This window comes from Eutrigla gurnardus (genome assembly GCF_963514095.1).
Source record: "Eutrigla gurnardus genome assembly, chromosome: 11".
Taxonomy (NCBI): Eukaryota; Metazoa; Chordata; class Actinopteri; order Perciformes; family Triglidae; genus Eutrigla; species Eutrigla gurnardus.
In genome coordinates this window covers 13,167,958-13,192,873 of record NC_139925.1, presented here as the reverse complement: position 1 = coordinate 13,192,873, position 24,916 = coordinate 13,167,958, and the positions used below count along the sequence as shown (strand labels likewise).

Sequence of the window (24,916 nt, the reverse complement as noted above, 5' to 3'; positions counted from 1 at the left end):
GTGGAATAAAGTGTAGTTTATGTGTAGCATTCAAGTCTTTGTTATGTACATTCTGTATCAAGAGTTTCTCTGCATTGTAGCTCATTTTTTTAAAGCTGTTCCTCATTTTGATCTTGTTATGATGATGACGCAAAAGCATGTGCATTCACAATTCGGATTATAGAAGTGTACAATACACACCTGTTACTAAAAAAGTGACACCTGCCTTTACTTTGCAAAGGCAAATTTAAGTCCATATAAAAGCGAGTTCCATCATCCGTGCGAAGCAGTTGATCAATTTACTGGTAAAAGACGATTTAAAGTCATGCAAGCATACATTAAAATAACTAAAACAGTTTGAACATTATAGATGGTTCTGCAGTCCTTTGCATACCAACAAAGTAAGCATCCTTTGACCCAGTGTTCAGTGTAAAGTTAGGTGACAGCTGAACACGTTCAGACACCGCATTCTGATCAGAACGATATGAAAAAAAAAAGCAACAAAAGATATGCTGACAATAATAATGCCAATTATCACATTTTGCTCAAGGGGTCAGAGGCAACAGCATTAAACCAAGTCACCATTACGTGATGAATGGTTGAACAAAACTCTTTTCTCTCCTGTGAAATTGTTTGGCAGCCATTAGCAATGCGGTGTAATGCCAATGATTGACGCTGCCGTCTACTTAGCATTGACAAGCGATGTGTGCGTGTATGGGGAGGGGTCAGTAGGCTGGTGGTGGGGCAGTGCAGGGGATTGATCGGGGTCTGCGTTGTTGCCAAACGGGGGGTGAGGGTGTATTGGCGCGTAGACAATGAGCCCCAGCCAGCGCTGAAAGGCCCATTCTGCGGATCCCTGTTAGCTGTCTATTATCCTCGGTCTCCAGGGGGCTGCTAAATAGAGGGCATGTGTTAGGCAGACATTTATCATGTAATTACAGCACTAGGATCCGTTTCTGATGGTGTGTGATGATTACTAATAATTACTGTGCATTTCACGCCTCCAAAGGGCCCAGATGGGGTCCCAGGGCGTCAATACAAAGGAAAGGAGGGGGGGACGGGGGAGAGATCAGGGTGGAAAATGTGAAGAAATGGAAAGATAGATGAAGAGAAAGTGAGGAGGGATAGTGTCTCGCCTTAACCATTTAGAAGTGCTCATTAGCTAAATGAATTGAACCATATGTGTCCAATTCCTAATTAACTGTTTAAGAGGAAAGAAGGAAAGGAAACATACATAGTCAATCTATGATTGTTTTACACAACAATATGACACAACCATATTTCTTACCAATTTTATTTCTGACAACATATAGTAATGATTGTGCAAACTGTAGATATACAAATCCAATCAACAGAAAACTCTGCAACAATAATGGAGGAAACAACGGGGTTTGATATGCCATTTTCCGTAGGCATCCACCTATGACCATGTTCTGTGGTTTCATAATCAGTACACAAATCCACGCTGCACAAAACAATATTTCCTGTTTCTTGATTCGTGGATAAATAATGCCTCGCGAGGATGGTTCTCCACTCGCTCTGCATGCTCTACTTGCACATGCCTGGATTTTTATGTGCGTGGATTTAGACTTATTAAACACCATATGTGTGAACATAGCGGTGCACAGCATGTATACTCAGTGTTAAAAAACTTTACAAAAATTATCCATTTAGCTGTTTTATTCCAAAAGCAAAGCGGTCTAAAGCTGATTATTTTAAAAAAAAGCAATTTGAGGGTAAAGAGGAGGAAAGAGGTGCGGAGAGAGAGACAACGAGAGGTGATGAGGCACGGAGATACCAGCTGAGCCAGTGTTGCTTATTAATACCAATGGTGGAAGTAGTACTAAGAGCTTTTACTGATGTAGAAGTACTAATACCACAATACCTGCATTCAAAATCTTACTTAGGTTAAAGTATGTATATCATCAAAAAATCTACTCAAAGTAAAAACTCATTGTGCAGCAAAATGGGCTAATTAGTTGTTATATAATCTTATATTATAATATTAGGTTATTATTATTGATGCAGTGACGTGTAAGATGCATTTTAATGTTCTATAATTGGATTTGTATGGCGCTTTTCTAGACACTCAAAGCGATCTGACAGGGTTCCAGGTTCCATTCATTCACACACAGTCATACCGGTGGTGGTAAACTGACAGAAGGGTGGCAGCCATTCTGCGCCTCCGACCACCACCTCAAACATACAGCAATCACACACATTCACACGAGGCAAGCTGGGTCAAGTGTCTTGCCCAAGGACACAACGACAATGACGAGGGCGGGGATCAAACCGCCGACCCTCCGAACATTGGCCAACCCGCTCTACCAACTGAGCCACAGTCGCCCCAATGTTATACCAGCCTGCAGTATAGCAAGTTTTCATACTGTTGAGTGGCATCATTTTCTGTAGAACAATGCATTCTATTTCATATACTCATACATTCATATAAATGTAATGAAGGAAACATTACAAACAGAGTGGAACATAAACCAAAAGTTTACGTAAGTACATTATTCAAGTAAATTTACCTTGTTATTTTGCATCGCTGATTAATTCCATGCGTACCAAAAAATCGTAACCAAATCATGAGCTGGTGCGTACGAACTGGGAAAGTTGCTCACACCGATGCTACCAGAGGGAAAGTTAGTCTGGAGCCCTGTGATATACAATTGTACTCAAAATGTTTCATATCTGTAGCAAGGACTAAACGAATGGGCTGAGACTGGGGCTTAAATAAAGAAGAGAAACACCCTCTTATGAAAGCAGCTATCTTGCCTCTGTCAAAGAGGGGGAATGGGTCTGTGTGGTATAGGGGCCAATGCAGGTGAATTACAGTGCCTCACTGTTATATTTCTGCCCTCTACAGGAATCCACATAAATCAAAGAGGTCATGGTGCCACTGATATGATGTAGTAAGGAACCATAGAGAGACGGGTTATGCTATGGAGTGTGTGTGCTCTGTGTGTGTGTGCACAAGGGTTGAGTGGCTGTGCGTCACTGGGACCTGCAGCCATGAACCGGAAAGGACAGATCAACCGAAGTACGACATTTACCTGAATGCTGCAGTCAAGTTTCCGTTCTCTGACAACCTTTAGTGTTCACTTTACCTGAAGCCCCGTGTGCCCCCCCATAAATACTCACATTGACCTGAACAACAAAATGAGGGGTCCTCTTTTTGCTCTTTCATGGGGGCCCCTAGCATAGACTACAAGGTATCCACCTGGTGACGGTGAGCTCAAATTAAACCCACTGACTGGCAGGGTTTTACCTGCAGCACAAAAGCCAGCCGAATCAATACGGGTGGGTGGGTGGTTGGGGAGTTGATTGGGGAAGATGAGGACCGTCCTGTTTAATAGAAACAAATTGCTCTCCACTTCCCGGTGACACAGATAGCGGACCATTTGTGCCTCCTGGCCTTTGTTGGAAACAACAGAAAGGAAATGTACTCATCCTGGCCAGGGATAAAGTTCGGGGCTTTTTGTTACACACCAGTTACCTTAGCCTCCGTGCCCACCCCCTTGAACAAGCACAGCGGTTAAGTAGTTCAGGTGCCTGCTACATTCTGTTAGATTAAAGGTCCCTGCTTCTGGCCCGAGTTGAATTGCTGTAGTTGAAGAGAGTGGAGAGGGGGTGGATTTTGGGGGGGGGGGGAGTGGCGAAGTTGTAGGACCATGGGGCATGAATGGACATCTTGTGTGCGTTCACGGAGGCGAGACGATTTGGGACAGCCGGCCGGCCTCGCTCTACACCAAGAACCTGAAAGGGTTGGTGAGTAGGGAGGTGTGTGTGGTGGTAGTGTGTGTGGTGATGGTGGTGGGGGGTTCAACCCTACTCACTCACTCCTTTGCTCGCTGTATGTCTTCACCCACATTTCCCCCTGGTTACAGGAAAGCAGTACATTTATTTGCAACAAGGAGTAGCACAGGTGGGTAGTGGGTATAGGGTCTCAAAAGCCCTTTTGAAAGCTAGAAACATACTGTTGCCCCTATAGAACATGGACCTAAAGAAAACGGACACAATGCACACAGGACGTGAGGGAGGGGGTCTGTGTAACTGTGCGCCAATGTGCACCTGGGCTACCCATTCACTTACACAGAGCTGCAGTGCATGCAGGGTCTGGAGAAGAGTGGGGTGATCCCTTAAGGACATAAAACAAAAGGTGATTGACATCTGACACACAGCAGGTTTAACTTACACACCAGTTTTTGATTGGCAGTTGTGCTTTTGATTCCTTTCAATTCCACAGCTGTGTTTTGGGACAGCCTATTGGAGGTAAATGTTTGACATTCAAGAGCAGACTCAAATCTATTGTTGAGGTTTGGGTGTATCAAAGCACGTGTACTGTAAGGATGTGTCATCAGTCAGTTATTAAAATATATGTCACACTCGCACTTCTGTTAGTGTCTGTCTCCGGCTGGGTCTCCCGGATCAACCAGAGCTTGGTCAAGCAGAAATGCACAACACCGTCTGAGCATGTCTGACTTCCACAAACTCATTCCAAAGGTACAGGGTCAAGTACAAGAGTCAAAGGTGAACTCTGCCCCACAGGTTTAGATTCCAGTCTGTGGGGAATACTGAAAAGAAGCTTTGCACAGGAGTAGTAATTTAATGATCATCCCAAGCTATAGGTTAGCTGAGCCTCAATTGAAGCTGCACCATCCAAACTGTAACGGTTGCCGAAACGCGCGGCAATTACGAGCGCATCCTTTTTGGATAATTATATCATGTGACATGATTGCAAGAAGGTCAGGGTGCCGTATCACTTTATAGAACAAACCTCATCCCTCTGTCTGTGTGACATGAAGTAAATGTTCAGTAATCCACGTCTTAATCTTGTGCCGCGCTCAGCACAGCTTAAAGAAACCGATACTCCTGTGACTACTTTAGCGGCTGATAGTGTTACCTTTACAATTCGGCTTCCCCTCCTTCCTGTTTTTGTACCCTTGGAATGCCCGATAAAAGTATCCCCACTGTGGCTTTCCACCTGCACGGCAGAGGATATGGCAATGGGTCTGGGGTCAGAATTAATATGCAGCCCCATGGGGAGGTGAACAATATTACCCTCCTAACAGATTATTTGAGAAAGCATCAACATAACTTAAAACGTATGTCAAATATGCAAATATGGAAAATCAAACGGTTAAAATACGATTAACACATCACTGTTCAACCCCTTTGCAGCTGCTACAATCAATATTTTTTATACAAACAACCGTTTTGGTTCACACTCACCGCTCTTGCGTTGTTTTCAGCTGCAATTGGCAACTACTTAACTACTTTTCAGTGACTACCTGGTGAACATAGTGGAGCATTTAGCACCTAAAGAACCAGATATCTCCTTCAGCTGGTGGAGACCAAAATCAGAGCAAAAGGGCAAATGAATGTTGAACTATGTCTGCCTGGTGGCAGATACACATCTCCAAATGAAGGCTAGTGTTGTGCAATATCAGCTAGATTTTTGTTAACAGGCAAATGCTTGCTAATACGTAGACTAGATACACCTAATGTGATTGTATATCATGTTGTGTTCACAGCTTTTTTCAGTAGAAAACAGTCCACACAGAGTAACAGTAGGCCCTGTGGTTTTTATAGTATGTTTTAACATCAAATTATGCTATACTGGTATTAAAATAACTATAAACTGTACCTGGAATTGGCTATCAGGAGTATTGGGAGAATCCACAGTGGCCTGGTCAGCTGATTAAATTAATTCTGCTCAAATACAAGTTTATTTCAATGAAATAACGTAGACTTTCCAATAAAATGTAATTTTGAAGTAAGTGGATAAAATAAACACAAGTGCTATTATATCGGCAACAAATTTTCAGCGCAAAGCTAGAAACAAACCAAAAAACTAATAATTTTGTTTGCGATGTACAGTACATGTTTTGTGTTACTCTCTACACAATAACAAGTATTCATGTGCAAAGACTGTGGTTGTGGTTGTCAGCAGACAGCAACATATTTCTTTTCTTCCTCTAAATTCTGTTTCATTCTGTGGGGGGGGGGGGAGGCAATTAATCTGTCATGGCTTCTAAAAGAGGCAGCTCACTTTGCCCCCCTCAGCCCCCATTATACTGACAGCAGTCTTATTAGCCACAAGGGAAACCAGCCGCCACATGAATTTGGCCACTGTTCACCTCTGGGGCCAGGGCAAGCCTCTTTTTACAATAGCGCCAATGATGCTGAGATTTTCTTTTCAGTTATTAATTTGATAAATATATTAATTATGACCTGGGGATGACAGTCCAATCAGATTGTCAGGCGCCCAGTCGAGGGCCCCTACCCTCCACTTTGGTGATAAGTTCTCTCAGGTTTCTGGAGCTGTCATCCAGTGGGCTTGGACTTCTTATCAGCACTGAGACCGTTCTAGGGATAATTTCCTGTGTGTCGTAATTAAATGGTGGCTCTCTGATGGTGAGCTTTTAAAGCAGGAACCTCTGAACGCTTGTTCCTGTAGGGATGAGTTAGGGTGGGGCACACCCTTGATGGGGTCAACATGATGAAAGTATAATGCGTGTGACCAATCCCCTCGAACATGGTTGACAAAGAGTCCTTGGTGATCTTAGTGACTGTTGATTTGTTTCAGTCAGTTGGTAGAAGAAGAAGAAGGAAATTACACTAAGGTGGCTGCTTTTGAAGAAGCACTCTGCCTCCCAAAGAGTACAGCTCTTCAAAATTACTTTAAGCTGGTGAGTTTTCTGTAAACAAACTTTTTAAAATTAACCACAGGGTAGAAACCCCATAGACAATCCGGACAGACCCAGAAATCCAGTACCTGCAGGGTCAGACCAGTGTTCCTGGACCAAACCCATAGGCCAAGGAGGTATGGTGAGTCTGAGGTTGTGGTGAATGTCCCATACACTGAAGATGCAACATGAAATGCTTCAGGAGGACTGTCAAAGGACTGGAAAACCAGGGGGAACCACTTTAGAATTAGACATGGCGAGGGCGAGTGGTGGAAGAGTGGCTCAGGTGCTGGAGACAGCCAGGAGGTGAACCCCTCAGCTGCTCCGGGGGAGTGTTAGTGGGAATCTTGGCTGCAAGAAATTCAGGGTCGGTAAAAACCACATTCAGAGAGTCTGGTACAGTCTGCAGTTTGGCAGCAGAGTGCAGGGTGGAAGCTTCATTCAAAAAACTCAAAGGAAACTTGTAATGAAAAAAAAATTGCCAGGCTCTAGTGGCTCGGTCCGATCCACTCTGATTGACAAAAAGGTTACTGGATTGAAACACCCTGGAAAAACCTATTGAGGGTGACAAGATGATGTTTTAAAGGAAAATGTTTATGACATCAAAGTCAGCTACAAATAATTGTTGAATGAAATTGATCTGAAAACAATAAATAAATAAAAGGCGGTCCCATGTGTATCATATTATTATAGGAGTAATATTCTTGTGGGACAGGCAGTGTTGTACTAGTGGAAGAGGAGACGTGAGACTGAGCTGTAAAGCAGCCCCACTGCTGGATCCGTTGAATCTTCCCTGTGCCACTGGGCCTTGTCTGACAGCCGTCTGGACTTTAAAAAGGGGTGATAACTTAATTTCTACTCATGTCAACACTGCTGCAGGGGCCAAGAGGAAACTGTGGGCCTATTGTGTGTCTGTCATATCACCCTGTATTTTGTGGCCCCAAGAATGAAAAATATTTAAGTGACTTTGATGTCCTGGATGTTGTTGAACTGCTCTGATGGTCTGAAAGCATTTGAGGCTCCTCGATGCTCATCTCCCTTGTGTCTTTATCCTTTTATCCTCAGCATGAAAATGGTCAGAAATTGTTTGTGTGTGTACCTGTGCTGCTTACTTGTGTGTGAAAAGATTTAGGGCAACTCGCACACAGCCGGCAATAGTGCTACATACCCGGGCTGAAGCAAACACAAGTGCAGGGCTTATACTGGAACAACCCTGAGCTTGAGGGCGTTGACAGCAGCTTCTATCTGCCAATCTCCCTGTGGATATTGTTGCAGTACTGGCAGACAGACAGCCAGGGCTTGTGGGCTGACAGATCCCCTCTGTCAGCAGGTTATCATTTCCAATTAAACCCTTTCATCTAAACGTACAGTCAACTCTTTGGCAAGCCAAAAAATGACCCGAATAAGACGTTATTAGCCTATTTCAACAGGTTTCCATTTTTTTTCCCAACCTCCACCCTGCAACTGAAGGGGTTGGGCAATCTTTTAAAGCATTACGGTTCTAGATTCTTCAGCTATCTTGATCCAAATAGCTCAGAACTTCAGCCATCTGCGGTGGTCACGTTCGGTTTAAAGATGAACTTTCAAAATTGCACCAGATTGACACGCTGGCATGTCCTTTCTAACATGTGTCCCAGCACAAGGGTCTTTTTGTCTAGCTTGTTCTGTCAGGACCCACTGTGGACAGCACTGCTCCTATCCACTATGCAGGAGACATGAAGGAATGCGTACGGAGCTCAGTAACTGTCTGTTGAAAAAAGGCCTCACAACGTCTCATTTCCTTTAATAAGATGGCCTCTAAGGCATCCGGATGGACCAACTAAATACAGATTAACCCTCAGCATCATCAGCAGCCACTCAATCAACATGACTGACTCACTCGTGCATGTGTGTGTGTGTGTGTGTGTGTGTGTGTGTGTGTGTGTGTGTGTGTGTGTGCGCAAACTTGTAAAGCCAACTTGCACAGAAGACTATATGGTCATCACTAGTGATAAATACTATTAGTAGACAAAATCACATGCACTTAATTTTTCCATATGACGTCTTACTTTACAAACAACGCCACTGGGAAGTTATCTGAGGCACATTATCATTTTGAGGCCAGATTATTCTTCATTTGAAGAGTTAATGTTCAAAGATATCAGCAAGACAAGAACGTCAATATTTGATGATTCTGTGAAACTCATTACATGCAATACTAACTTTTTATGAATGTTTGCTTGCTACAAAATCAGTTTACAGCAACTACGGTATGATTACAGTTGGGCAAAGGGTGGTTATGGTTGATGAAAACATGAAGGTTAACCTTCATGTCTACCTGCTTAAAGGTCAGATGTGCTAAACATACATCTCTCCATTACTTTCCGCCTTGCAACATGTTAGTTCCCGCATTGGCTCTGAACATTTGACGAAATTTGTGAGGTGCAAATTTGTTCAATATGAACATAAATTGATAGGACAATAAAATGGCAGTAAATGTATTATGTCCTGCAAACGCATATTCATCATACTCATTCATGCAAAAATGTAGATTTCCATAAATACTATTTTAACTGAATCTCACAAGATCTGACCCAACACTGGTCATCTGCCGATTGGAGCAACTAAAAGCATGCTCCCACAGCTTCAGGGCAAAGCGAGCTGCAGTGCAGCTGGGCTTTAACCTATAAACCTACCTGCAGATCTTGGCCAACAGCTCTGGCATGCGCATTTGCTTTGCTCTCCGTCTAGTTTTACAAAGAGGGGTTTTAAGTGCAATTCAATTCACAATTTCCTCTTTTAGCTGTACAGCGAGATACACTCTCCGAAACGTAGCCCCTCTAACCCACACCAACTTCCTGCTCAAAGACACAAAAGTACACACTATGAAAGCAGTCAAGAATTCAGATAAGTGCAGAATTAAACCCAATTTCAGATTGACCCCATTTCCTTCTGCTTAATCTGCTTTTATCGGACAAGAATACTTTACGTATGCAGGGGGGGTACACCTGCCATTGGTGAGATGGTGTGGTTGCACTCTAAAGCATTTAGATCATGCAGAGAGTAATCCTTGGAGAGAAAGGAAAGTTGAGAAAGGGAAAGAAGTGGAAATAGGAAAAAGAAAGTGATAAAGACTGAAGAGAGGAAAGGAGGAAGGAGGAAAGGGAGCAAAAGACAGGGGAGTGTTATCAGGAAAACCTGTAGCTGAGGTAAAGAAACACCGTCAGATATACTAGGATAATCCCCTTGGATTTAATGGTTTTGAAATGCTATGAAAGATTAGGTAAACAGCGCATTTGATTAATGGGAAAAGAAGTCAATTGGCCATGGAGCGTGAAGCGGTACACAATGCTCCTTTCATATCCCCAGTGCTGCTGAGAGCAGAGAAGGCCACAGGGATGTCTTGGCACAGACTAGATTTTGTACATACCTCCTCCCCAGGGGAGAGTACAGTCTCACACTTTTTCAAGATTTGGAAACCCAAGTGAGCATGAGGAAGTATTAACGTGTGACTCACACACGCACACACACACACACACACACAAAACACACACACACACACACACACACACACAGGGGTTTAAGTGGATGAGGAAATGGACGGAGAGTTATTAAGGATGGTACCATTGCGGGTTTGATGAAGGGATTTCACACGATGCTAAATGCTTCACTTACTCATCCCTGAAATTTTTGAAACCGACTCTTCACAAACGAGATCTCTGCAGCCTCCCCTCCTGATCCCTCTATTTCCTCCCTGCAGGTAAAGGTCATCTAGCCCAGGTGCTTGCCCTCCACTTGACTCCTTTCCAGCAGACTGTGGCTAAAGCAGAATCTGCAGTGACCCATTCTAAGTCAATGTCATCTATGCATGATCAAATCCCCCCAAAACAGCTTAGCTGGACCAAGCCGAGGCCTCGGGTCCAGGGCATTAGTCATAAGGCAGTTAGAACAGTGGAGGCGGGGAGGAGCAGATTAGATTGAGAGGCTCATTCAAAACCATCATCTGTAAGGTCTAAAGCAGAAATGATCAAACTCACTTTATCCAAAAACACTGTATGGTAATCTTCTATCAGCTACGAGTCACTCATCATCAAACAAGAACATCAATATTGGTTGATTCTGTTTGTTGAAATTCTCTTTTCCACAAAATCTTTTTTGCACACCCATCCCACCACTCCGACCTCCACATCCTTACTTTCCACCTCGCTACATGAAGGGCTATTTCCTGTGTTGGCACTGAATTTCGGCAATAGATGTAACAAGTTGTAAAAATTATCCAAAATTGATCTAATGACACTGAGGAATGAAGTCCACCGGTTGGACACAATAAAAACAATATCGATTAGGGATGGGACGATATAGGATTTTATCACGCATCAGGATTTAATAACACTCACAATAATCAATCGTGGGGGATTTCCATTAACGGGATAATAGTAAATATCGTCATCGTCAAGTGACTTGAAAAAGCCATCTAGCTCACTTTTATGGTAGAGAAGTGAAAATAGGGCCGTCTCTTGTCACCCCACATCATAATTTACACAATATTCCATATGCACATTCACTTTCTTGAAAGGTCACACTTAAAGGTTCCCATGCCTGTTTAAGAATGCCTGTAAGTCAAAAGAGGGTTAATTGCTGAACGCAGTAAACATGATTATTTGTTTGGTTTGTTGGGACTCTTGACCTCGACCCACAGGACATTCTTGACTGACTGACTACATGGGATCAGGGGGAAAAGTTCACCACGCGAAGACCATTAAACATTAAACCACTAATGGACCTTGACAACTAATTTTTCTTATTTTCAAAAAGAAGACCGCCTAATATCATTTGACAAACAACTTCTTGACTGCTCACGTAGAACGTTTATTGTTGTACATATTGATATGCAAACAATTAAACAGCTATGACTCAACATGCTTCAGGATACCAGAGAATCCACAGGGGCGGCTAATCCCCAACCATAGCCAGAGGCAGCACAAGCAGCATAAGCTCTCCTGTCCTCCCTGCTATCACCTCCCTATTTACTGCCATGCCATCCCCGCGGCGCTTTCAGCCACTCTCCTTCTCTTTCCTCTCTTTTCATCCGTTAATCCTCTTTAAGGACATTACCTGCTAATATATCCAGTCAGAAGGTATAAAAGGCCAGCTATCTCTTTACTGCCATCGGCGGTACGCTAAATAGGCCATTAATGGAAGAAGGCAAAAGGGGGATATCGTGGTTTTGACCCCAAATACCATTCAAATCCTGCTCTAGCTGAGTGGCTGGTGGAGCATGTGTCAGGCCACAAGGAGCTGAGGGAGAGGGAGGCCATGATGGTAGAAGTCCGGTTGACCTTCAGTTTTTAAGACGTTTCACAAGATCAAATGCTTTCTGTGTGAGAGCAGGTTTGTGATACAGTACAACACCAGGTTTCAAATCAGGAAAACCATTTTACATTACTTTTTTTTTTTTTTACTTAGACTAACATCCTAGATGTCAAAGCAAAACTTCACACACTGGTGCCCCCACATGGCAGAGAGTGATATAACCGTACAAATCTTAACTTCAATATCCAGAATTCATGTAAGCTAATGTGAGTAAGCTGCATACGGCTCTCGTGGTTCATCTGCGATTTATCTGTACAAATAAAAAAGGTACAAAGTGGTTGAAAAACATTGGTGATGCCATCTCTCAAGTTGTTATGTTGTCATAAAGAAGAAAATATATAATTTCCCCAAAAATCTCACACCCTGGATTTTTTACACACCTGTAATATTTCAGCAAATATATCAAATCTATAGCATCGTAAAAAGAATGGAGGGATGATATTTTCTTTTATAGCATTACATTATGATTCAGGCTGATAATATACATTTACATTACTGGGAAATGTTACCTATATATTGTCGTGACAGACAGTAGCTACAATCTTCATATGAAACAGTTTTGCAGAGCATTTCAGAAAAACAAAAAAGATTTTGTTCTCTGTCCCTGGTTGCAGCCAGTTAACCTGCAGACCTCCATGACCGAGAAAGTACAGTCGCTGACTTGGCCCCGGAGCAGAGCAGCTGTTCATCTCACTGCTGATGCCGCCGACATCGCTTTAATGAAACGGCACTAATGAGTGCCGACAGCTCAGACAGCAACCTCCGCTCACCTCCACCAGCTTTGGCTGGCAGAATGAACAGAGAGCAGAGAGTGCCCTCCTCTGGACGAAACAGGAAAGAACCACCATGGAGATCAGAGGTGCAGCAAATACAACAACCCCCCCCTCATTTCCTGTCTCTGCCAACTGTTACGAACAGATGAATCTCACTTGAAAATCAATCAGCTGAATCAACAACTAATTAAGTATGTTTAACACCTCAATAGATTACCTTATTAGTATTATCTCCCCTCTGGTAGTGATTACGGAACACTGTGACACGCCAAAACAACCAAACACAAGAACAGTTTCTTCCTGCAGGCTGGCAATTCGATGGACAATACATATCTATCTCAAAGGGTTTCCTTTATTTTAACACCTTTGTTGTCTTTTTTTGTACTAGTGCACAATAATGTTATAAAAAGACAATTGGGTGATGTCAAGAATAAGAAGGTTGGTAGGTACAGTACACTACTAGAAAAAATAAAGTGCTGCCTATTCTTAACCTTTATTTTTATCTTTTTTGTCCTGTTATTTACATTTCTGTGTAAGTTCCTTGTGTTGTGCACATATACTTGGCACATTCTGAGATTTTAATACAAATATGTACCTACTAATTAAAAAAATGAAATAAACATAATTTCATTTGTAAAAATTATATATGATGGCATACAATTACTATGACAAATGAAATCAGTTATTCATTTCATTTCATTTCCCATCCACTAGAGGGAAGCACTGTATCAAAAGTGCTTAACTACAATACTTCATAAAGGTTCAAAAGACATGACCAACTCATTTGTCACATAGTAAATATTCTATAAATATAAATGATCGGTTTGTATTTCTTTCACAGAATTAGGAACTGTGAACCGAATACATTTTGGAAAGACGTCGAAATCCTTTAAAGTCCCCCCTCCCTAACATCCCCGTGTGCTCAAACAGCCGTATGTGAGTGTAATTAATTGTAGCAGCACAGTCCCGACTGTCAGGGAGGAGAAGGGAACAGACAAATCAGCGCAACCATCCACCCACACCCCAGACAGTGTGGGTGTAATGATTGGTGCCACTGCTGTGTGACAGCGGCGGCTTTTTATCACAGCGAGTATACAAAGAAACAGGACAGATCCCACTTCCATCATTCCCCCGCGAAGGGGCGCAGTAACTTCCTCCCTGTGCCACGCTGAGGCCTTAAACACAGCTTTTCACAGAGGTGAGATGAGTCAGTGAACTGGCAACAATGAATCACATTTAGTGTCACGCTTCCCCCATGTTTTCGTTGGTAAAGCTTGAATGGCCAGAGCTAAGGAAGACACTAGGTACTATGTATTGTGTGGACTGGCAGCCTGCACTGAAACATTATCAAAAGTTTCCATTCCCTTCTATATGCTTTTATGCCAAAGTAGCAGCTGCACCTCTCTGAATAGACATGATGCATTAGGTTTCTGGAAAAAGGACTCCTCTTTCCTTATTGAACCCATTACTTCTAGTGCTGCGTACGCTTGAAACCATCATCCCACACTCACAAGTGGAGAGAGAAATGATTCTTTCCCTAAAATTGTACAACCAAGCCAAAATGCAAAGAGCTGGAGTACAAAATGCCTCTCACAAGACATTTTGTGCCTTAGCTTAGATGAAGGGAACATTTGTTTTGACAATGTGTGGAATGAACAATGTCACCCATAACATGAACAACATATAAGGAGCATAAAAGGGTGAAAAGATGACATGCTCAAATTAGACAAGTGAAATTGGACAAGCTAAGATTATACCTTAGTTTAAAATTATATTTTGCAGAACAATTTCTCTGCAAATCGGTGAAGCATCATGTATTTTCCTCAGATTAGCAAGAATGACATAATATGTATGAGTAAGTAAGTATCTATATGACATAGTTGTATATTCTTATTTATTTTTAAAGGCCCCATAGAGAGCCCTTGATATATTTTTAGAAATATGTAGTCAGATAAAATGAATTTAACTGTGCTTCTAGTATTTGATGCACCCCTGAGTCACCAAACAGACAGCTTAAAGTAATAATCATGGCACGGGACAAGGAGCTCGGCCCTGGATGTGGACGTGAAGCCTACTCTACAGAATTGAGACGGCTGTCGAGGCACTAAACAAACAAAGAATAATACGAAAAGACAGCCTCTGAAATGTGCATGAGCCAGTTGGGGCAGCAGCCAGGCGTGTGCTTATTCAGCCACAGGCACGAGTCATCTATTGCTAGCACTGCTGTCTGCATCTTGCATGGTTTGTATGGTATGATTAATTTACTATGCTCATGAGGATGTTTAGCTAACTTGTTCCTTTCTTCTTTTCTTTTCTTAAAATCAAGAGTCGACAGATATTTAAGGATTTCAAAGATTTCTGCCCTTGTAGAAATTCATTCTCACAAGATTTGCGAGTTAAGGACTAGGGAATTTCAAGTCGAAATCAGTTATCGATCATAATGAGCTTTCAGCCTCCTGCCATCTAGCTGAACAGTTTAATCTTATTTGACAGGTGAAATTAGTAACATAAATACATTATTTATATTTGATCAAAGCGTGCATTAAAAAAAATATCACTATTATTCCATGTAGCTTGAAGCTAGCAATTTGTTAAGATATTTTCAAATTCTTAACAATGAGAAGCTACTAGCATGTGCATGCTGCATAATAATGGAATACAACCAGCCAACATCAGGAACATGTATCACATACCAACCGCACATACCCAGTGTATGAAGGTGCTGACATGATCTCTCATTAAGACTCCTTGCTTCATTAAAAAAAGAAACTACTGGGAGCTACTGTCATGCATGTGTACAGCGATGTCACACTCATTACCAGAGAAAGGACATCAAAGCAGATGGGTGAGCGTGATTAACTGTGCCTGGAATCGCTGGGAGAATTTATGAACAGCCAAGATACAACCAGCCATTTGAGGTTTAGCCAAAAGAAATAACCCAAAGCGGGCAGATCTACAGTAAATTCGGGGAGAAAGTGGTTCTGCGTCTAACAAGAGAGGAGTGCACAGTAAGCTCTGTTTCACAGGTGTAGACGATTGACACTGTCAGACGAAGAAAAAAGCAAACAAAGACAAAAACCGGGTTTTGAAATTCAGTTGTTATGGCCAATTTGGAGTTACATTTATCTTGTGAGTAAATAACAAGACCACACTGACATTGCTAGCAGAGAAATAAGCATAAGCTTCATTTCACGTTAACATTCATGGTATGAACGTCTTCTCTAATCGCAGCGTGGCAGAGGGAGTGAAGCTATTTGCTTGATGAAGCAGCAACTGTGCAAGTAGACACAGGAGATGTCCGGCTAAGCAGACAAAGCCATATTGCATTCAGTTTTAATAAGCCAATTCATACAGCTACACAAAACAGACAATGCTGACGATTGATTATATTGTTTTGACTGACTGCAACTTGATCTTGCAAACGGGCTCAAATCGTGTGGACTGAAGACCGTTCAACTGGTTGGCATTACACTTGTTGTCGCTGGCCCACGGAAGCCTCAGGAACAAAGAAACTCAGCCTTGCTTTTCCCTTAACGATGCATTTTCAAGTTATTCTAAGGGTTTTGAAAAATGGCTTTATAAGACAAAACCATACTGCACCAGCTCCAGGATGTACACTTAGCACCAGAACAGCAGACATGCAAAGTTGGCAAAATGATGAACGTAGCGGAATGTAGCTGGTGGAGCCCAAAACAGAGCTCAAAGGAGAGCAAATATTAAGCTTACATTCATCAGGTTACCTGAAATACGACTCAAAATGAATGATAATGTTGCTGCATGTCTGCTAGCTAGATGGGTAGATAAATAGGCAATTTCTTTTTTTGCTTACATGTTCACCATTATATTATATATGATCCTTGTGTTTACAGCTTGTTCTGCTGCTCCAAAGAAGCCAATGAGCCAATAGAAAGCCCACCACAACAACTCCAAACCGCCAGGGGGAAAAATGCCCAAAACTAAGCAGCCAGCACAGTATTCATCAAATTAATCACTTTGGATATGAGCAACAAAGTAAGCACAAGTTAAATATACAATATTTGTAGTATTACTAACGATGCTATTTGATTGATACACAGTGATTACAAATGATATAGAGATTATTTAGCAGAGCAAACAGAAGAGCCAGCAGCATCATCATCATCTGCATGCGGAAGCATAACATAACACTGAAAATTCATGCACTCCATAAACAGAATCTGAACAGCAAACCAAACCAAAACGAACCAACAATGCAGCCATAGCTGGCTTACTGGCATTGCCAAGCAAACAACCCGTTGAGAGCCAACATAAGCTGAGCTGCAAGTGGCAATTATGTATTTTCGACCCATCATGTAGTAATGAAACATAGTTCAAATGTATATAAAAGGAATGCATGATTAACAATCAATTCTGGGATTATTGAGATAAAAATACATCTGCTGTAAATGTGAATTATGACAAAGCGGGGCTCTGCAGAGACTTTTGGAGGATTAAATGTACGGGTGTAACTGTAACCTTTCTCCGCATTAACTAAAAGTCTGGCAGCAAATTAAGTTGAACTTCATCCTATTTAGGGTGGCACTGCAGAGAAAAAAATCCAATGTAGTTTCAACGGCTGTTACTACACTACGTGGAAAGGGCAGAAGAGAAAAGCTTCTCTCTCCCTGTGGAATTAATTAGAAAGTCTGCACCAGTCATTATTGGCAATTTGTCATTACTGATAATTTATAGGATGGGTAGACAGCTGACCATGTGACCACTGTTATAACAAATAGACTGGTTTCTCTTATCCTTGGAGCCAGACACAGAAGAAAGCTCATTCAATTAAACCCAATAGATCACATCCATGACTTTGGCCCTGGAACTAATCTGAGGCAAATCATTTTTAGCAAATGAGTAATTTTAACTTTCAACCTTACTGGGGGGTCTCATTGAGCGTGTTAATTGAAATGTTCAAAGAGCTGAAATGCATGGTCGTCTGCGACAGTGGTAAATTAGACTATTCTGTATTAAATAAAGGTAAAAGTAGAAACTATATTATAAAATATAATACGGTCATGTATCAAAGTCTTCACATAAAAAGTTAATTCCTTACTCTGTTTATTTACACTGTAGACCCCACCCACTACCCAACACCTCAGATTGAATCAATATGTCTGTCACCATCAGCAGGACCAGGATCAGCTCTGCCTCAGACATGACACCAGACCCATTTGTTCTAATCTACTGGAGTACCAGATCAGTGGAGTTTACTGCATTGACAAGATCTAGATTGCAGCGACTCACAGAATAAACTCACTAGTGCTGCTTGACAATGTATGAACTTTCAGATGAAAATGATAAATGTCAATATGAATCCTGTCATCCATAAAAAAAACTGTTTTAGTAAATTGGGAAAAGCCTTTTCTCAAGGTGTCCACTACTCAGCACAGTGATCACTGTACCACTGCCTGACTAGACGTTGAATAAATCCAATAGAACACCACCGAAGCTGTGCTTGCCATTATGCGCAGTGAGTTGCGCATGCGCATAGCGATTCAAAAGTGGGGATCGTGTAAGTCAATAAATAATATTAAAAATGGCGTTCAGGCATTTAAGCAACATAACGACTTCAGAATATGTTGACGTGATGCAACATTTCACATTTTTCACAGTTTAACACCGACAGGTAATACACAAACAAGCCACATACCTGTTCTCTGGCCCTTTGGGTAACGTTAGCCGTTAGCTACTTTTGATGTTCACCGCGTCGTCTTGCTCCTTTCATGTTTGGTAAACCATCTCAGGAAGATGTCTGAGATCTTTAAAGTCCGTAGTTTGTCCTGGTACCATCCCCGCTGAGTAACACGGGAGTTAGCCCTCTTCTCCGACAAGCTAGCAGTTAGCACTTCCTGGAGAACCACTCCACCTTACATCTGAGTATTTTTGCCAGCAGGTTGGTTACAAAACCCCGCGGCGGGTTGGAACCGAGATACTTTATCTCGACCTTTTCCTCAAACAGACTTTCAAAAAAGATAACCCGGGAATAGTATTCTTCATGGTGACTTCCGTTTCGGACAAAGCCCCCGCTTGTTACCATCCGCTTTCACGGTCAAAGGCTTTGGACATGCGCATTGGAGTTTTCCCACGCTCAGGGCACTTGACGTTGCAGCTTTGGTTTTACCACACGGCGTCCTCTAGTATCAATAGTGCATTTAAAACGCCGTTTTAAAATGATTACATCCAGTCATTGACCTTAGATTTTATAATAATGATAAACAACACCATGATTTATGACATGCATTAATCCAGAAGTATATACATTTATGAATACGTTAGCCACTCAGTTGATCTATTGCTAAAACCACATTTTATTCTGCTGCCAGCAGGGGGGGCTTTGTCCGTTGCAGGGGCCATTTTTTCTGATTTATTTATTTATTGCTCATTATAGCCTACCTACTGTTATGCATATCATGATTCCAATTAATAGCTTTAGTTTGAGAATTATTTTACACATGTATTCACACTGCAGGGAGGACAAAAAAGTTAGCAATGGTGGTCAATTCCACTGGCACTTTCATACTCCTGACAAAACACACACCCACTGGCACCAATGGGACCTCCCGAGGAAGGCAGGAGGCTACATATGCTGTAACCCAGAGGCGGTGGTACCACTGTACTGTGGACTAATAATCTGTATGGGGTAGCCGTCCATATAAAACACAGCACTAATGAGGCTCCATATAAAATGACAATGGTGATTTTATCAGACACTGATTTGCAATAAAACTAATAAAATAATAGTAAAAAATAATAATAATCTTTAACTACACAGCACAATTTTAACTTTACATATGTATCTATTACTTGCACAAATTATCTCGTTTCCAAAAACTGCTGTGTTCAACGTGATGCTCGTGACATCAGCCAGCACGCAACCGTGCGTCGTGTATCTATTTTTTGCACCAAAAAGCTATTTTTGAACAGGGGTGCACCAACGCGCTACACTCTGGCAGAGAAGACGATATAAGTAGCGACAGGGATCGAAAGCCAGAAGTACTTCCATCTCCGCTTTCAGAGCTGCCATCGCGTCAATGCGCAATTGCGCAGCCAGGAAACCCCGAGCTGTGAGAGCAGAGGCAACAAGGGAGCTTGAAAAAGTACCGCAGCGCCTCCCGAGAAAAAGACTCCTGCTGTGACCCCATTCCCATGACCAAAAAGACACATTTCCTCATTATAATCAGGTGAACACACTCTCGCAATGATTCCCCTACGACTTCATCGTTGGAGGAATCGCTTTGTTTATTGACATTTGGAGACATCGGGACGGTAAGCATGACAATGTATGGGACTTGCATGTGCTGTGACCGCAACTGACGATGACAGTTCGCGTCAGGACTGTGGATGCACTCATCAAAAGTCTGGATATTCTAGAGGAAGCACCATGGACGCAGCGGACATAGTCGCTTCCGTTTTGGTTTTGGGGATTATCCTCGTGTCGCTGCTGTCCAACGTCGTGGTGCTGATCTGCTTTCTATACAACCCGGAGATCCGCAAACAGGTACCCGGTCTTTTTATTCTCAACTTGACGTTTTGCAACCTGTTGCTAAGCGTGTCCAACATGCCACTAACTCTGGTCGGGCTCATCACCTCGGGCTATTCCGGAGGCGGCGCCTTCTGCCAAATAGTGGGTTTCCTCGACACTTTTCTCACCACGAACTCCATGCTCAGCATGGCAGCGCTCAGCATCGATAGATGGGTGGCGGTGGTGTTCCCTCTGAGCTACCACTCGAGAATACGGCACCGGGACGCGGTGATCGCGCTCACATACACGTGGATACACTCGCTGTGCTTCTCCACGGTGGCCACCTGCCGCTCCTGGGTCGGCTACCATCACCTTTACGCGTCGTGCACTCTCTGCGGCGGCAGGGCGAAGGGAGCCGGGACGCAATTCATCGTTTTCACCGTGGCTTTGCACTCTCTCACTTTCCTCCTCACACTGATCGTGTTGTGTGTGACGTATCTGAAAGTGCTGAAAGTTGCGAGGTTTCACTGTAGACGCATCGACGTGATCACAATGCAGACGCTGGTGCTGCTTGTGGACATCCACCCCAGGTAAACAATCACAGAGATGCATTCAGGCTCATCCATGTGTGCTTTTAATGCATTTCATCGGAATGTTTCCCCATGTGTTCCCTTTCATTCTGTCCTTGTGAAGCATTTTGACGCTGTTCTCCAAAGAAGGGGTGTTCAAAACGCAAATAGTGACCAACCTGCAGGAGATGAGGCTTGTGCTGAATTGATGGACTGAAAAATAATAATTTTGATAAGCAATGTATGTTATTTATTGGTGTTGATCAAGATTGAGGTTTTGCTGATTTTCTTTAATTTATTGAATTTCTATGAATTATTATTATTTTGCACCTTGACAGTTGGATTGACATTTAAAAACCCTCAGTATATGCACAAACTGTCTGGGGTATGTGGCTGCCCCTTGAATATAAAGGGCTCCATGGCGACTGAACGCTGTAAAGTCTGCTGTCAGTGTTGACATGATCACGTCTCATTAACGGCAACAATGGCTTCTTCATAATTTGGCCTTTATCATTTGCTCTTCATCCCTGATTTAGTCAACTCTGGGTTGCTCTCCATTACATCTGAACAGTTTTCACTGTAAGCCCTGGAGATAACAGGGCACGGTTCACTGCTCCCTTCATGTCCATCCCACATGTTTTCTCCGTGGACCGCTTCATTATGGCTGCATGTTTCTGATCATGCCCCCTGGGTAGATAATGGTGCCTTGTGTGCTTTGGCAGTGTGCGACAGAAATGCTTGGATGAGCAGAAGCGGAGGCGACAGAGGGCCACCAAGAAGATCAGTACTTTCATCGGCACATTTTTGGTGTGCTTTGCCCCTTATGTCATTACAAGGTGAGCCAAGATCTATAATGTTGTATGTAGGTTGTTGTCTGTGTGGGAGGAGGGGGGATGCATGCCTGTGGGATATTTAACACCATATACAGTATATGCACAAAATGTGAAGGTTTCCTCTATTTTTCCTGTCTTTTGAATCACAAGATTGAAAAGGAATGATTCAAATATATCGTCAAGGAGACTGAACTACAGACTGAAATTCAAATTATCTTTCTCGTGCAGCTTCATAAGTACAACTCTCCAAGGACCCCCCTCCCCCATTTACCTTGTTGCTACTAATGTGCTTACACTTGCCTTATCGTCTAAATACAGATGGCGATACTTATTTTCAATGATGTCTTGTTATCTGGTAAAAACATTTTTACCGCCATAGCCTATTGGTTCGACACACATTTCTGATCCTTGTCCCTGGATTTCCACAGACGGGGTGATGAGAGGGAGAGAGACAGGGAGATAGCAAATGAGTCAGTGATGGTATCACTGGCTCTCATTAGTATTAGCCCCAGTATTAGTGGTGGCAACCTGTCAGAAGCTGTTAGAATTGTGCCACAATGTGGAAAGAGAGAGGAAGCACATTAGGAGCTGCGTGGTGGGGAGACACGTTAGATTTAAGGAGATTGCGCTAATTAAAAAGATAGTTTGAAGAACAAACGCTCCGTCAGTTTTCACTTTGCGTTTAAATAATATACTAGGACGTGAGATGTGCCAGGCACTGGATTTGTTGTAAAAAAAAAATTATGTTTTAACCAGCAAAATGTTTGGAAAACTGACACCCATCAGTTGACATTCCCCAACATAGTGGTGACATTTCAGTGAAGGGAAATGGTGACATTTTCCAGATATTACAGCACTGGGGGAGGGTCATTTGCTTCAGATGTCTTCCACTCCACTTACACTGATCTAAGAATTGCATTTCGCTCATGGATGGTGTGTTTTTTTTCTCTTTTGTCTTTATTTGAGGAAGAATTGTAGAGCTGGTCTCCCCAGGGCCCATAAGCCCCCACTGGGGTGTGCTGTCCAAATGTTTGGCCTACAGCAAGGCAGCCAGTGACCCGTTCGTCTACTCGCTGCTGCGTCACCAGTACAGGAAGACCTTCAGCCTCCTGGTGAACAAAGTCCTCAAGAGGAGTCCGCTCAACTCCTCCTCCCTCAGGATGGAGAACGGCGCAGGGATAAGCGTCAGCAACGCCAACACCACCATCACCACAAACACCACCAACACCAACAACACCAACACCAACAACACCACCAACACCAACAACACCAACAACATCCAATCAACACCTGAAAAGCCCCAGTGAAGGTCATCACTTTCAGAGTCGATTAGGGTACGTCACTATACTGGAGGTGTCTTGGATTTGAGGTGAACATTCATGAGGACGGAGGTGTGACAATAGATTGACATCTGTATGAAATATTTTTCTTATTGTCAACAAATTCCATGAAAAGACCAAACCCAACAACATGACTAACCCAGCCTGTCCGTGGCACCCCAAGCTCAGTTGCTTTTGTTTTTTTTGCAACTTTTCCTAAAAGGTGTGTTTGTAGGGGACTACTTTCAGCAGCAGATTTGGTTCCCTAGTGAATATCTACAGCAGCAGCACGAGATCAAGTAAAAATAAAGTACAGTGTCCTTGGTAATGAAGGAAGATGACAGCCAGTGCAGACGTGTGCTCATAGATGTATTTTTGATAGTTTTTGGACAATAATGGAGGCCAAAGGCACAGAGGAATAATCTATAGAAGACTTTGGCTACATCGGAAATAATTGTCAGTAGGATCAAAACAAATAAAGAATATTCTTTAAAGAAGAACAGACTGACCACTTTTGTAGGTTGTGTGTGTAGGATTTAAGTATTTCAAGTGTAATGCTGTCTTTTTCTGCAAATCTGGATTGTTTCTTATGAGCTCATTTTTAGGATACTTGTCTGCATCAAATAGCCTGTATAACACGGAAAGCAAACAATGGCGACTAATTTGTTAATTGTACCCTTAAAGGCGCAGACTACAATCCAAATAGGAAGAGGAGTGTTGCCCCCACCTCCAAACCTCAGGATACAGGTTGTGTATGTATTTATTAGTTAGTATTAACATTCTCTGATGGGTTAAGATTTGGACAAATCAGTGATGTGTTCACCTTCATTACCTCAAAACAGTGTAGTTGTACATTATATGGTGTATAAAAAATGAAATCGCTGATTTAAATATAAGACGTTTTACATCCCACCTGAACTGAATGGCTGAATTTCTAAATTCAAGCATAACCTCTGACCTCAATGGTAACTCTCTGTCTGGATAAAGCAGTATGTGTCGAAAATATAATATAAAACCGGTGTTCGGTTTGACAATACAGTCATATTGAACACACAGCAGTGGTTTCATTGAAATGACTGTATGTGTCAGGTGTGGGGCCTGAGTTCTAAAGTGCCTTTTAGACTTTGAGCTCTCTGATTTAATCACAACCCAATGGAGGAAACATTCTGTCATTTTTCTTGGTATTCTGTGCCGTGGTTGAGTGTGACGCCAGAGTCCGTGATGCAGTTTGCTCACATTGTAAGAAAGTTTTAAGTGATGTTAATTTTGTAACGCCACCACATTGTATTGTTGCGTCATGGAAAAACAGGGTGAAATATTACTCGAATGTGATAGCAGCTATTCAGTGATGTGAAATTAGCATTCCAGCACTGCGTGAGTGGCAATGTGTTGTCTGGGTTGTAAAAATGATTCATTTTGACAACACTGGTAAATCAGGATGTTGTGTTTTTACTTTACTGTGACATATGAAGACTTTAAAAGGATTCAAATCTATTTATTTTTTTGGTCAAAAATGTGTCTGATTTTTGCTAAATTCATTTGTGAGTATATTGCAATAAATGCTGTGCATTTTGACATTTTAACCCCTCAGCTCAGTTTCTTCTTACACATTTATCACCGTCTGTATTCATTGCTGTACAACCTGAAAAGAGGCCTGAGCTAATTTTACTCGAACAATGCTTTACCAAAAGACCAGTCTGCCAAATCTTAACACCTTTATTCTCCCACGCTGATTAAGTCAAGGAGAAGGAATAATTAATTTGAAAAATAATTTAAGATGTGTTCCACCCACCACGGCTGCTGTTGATGTGGCAGCAGAACAAAGACAGTTTTTTTTTTTTACAAAAGCGTCAGGGCTGTGAGTTAAAGGAAGACTGTTTTTTAATTGTAGAGCTGCTATAGGGAGTGGGCAAAGA

The 24,916-nt window shown here is 42.3% G+C and overlaps 1 protein-coding gene across 1 annotated transcript; it reads left to right on the top strand.

Moving 5' to 3' along the window:
- The first annotated feature begins 19,957 nt into the window (after positions 1-19,957).
- LOC311020996 (G-protein coupled receptor 26-like) lies at positions 19,958-24,485 on the top strand. Its single transcript, XM_084021283.1, has 3 exons — positions 19,958-20,869; positions 21,571-21,684; positions 22,652-24,485. The coding sequence occupies exons 1-3, from the start codon at positions 20,100-20,102 to the stop codon at positions 22,986-22,988; spliced, it is 1,221 nt and encodes a 406-aa protein (XP_083877409.1). The 5' UTR covers positions 19,958-20,099; the 3' UTR covers positions 22,989-24,485.
- The last annotated feature ends 431 nt before the right edge of the window (positions 24,486-24,916 follow it).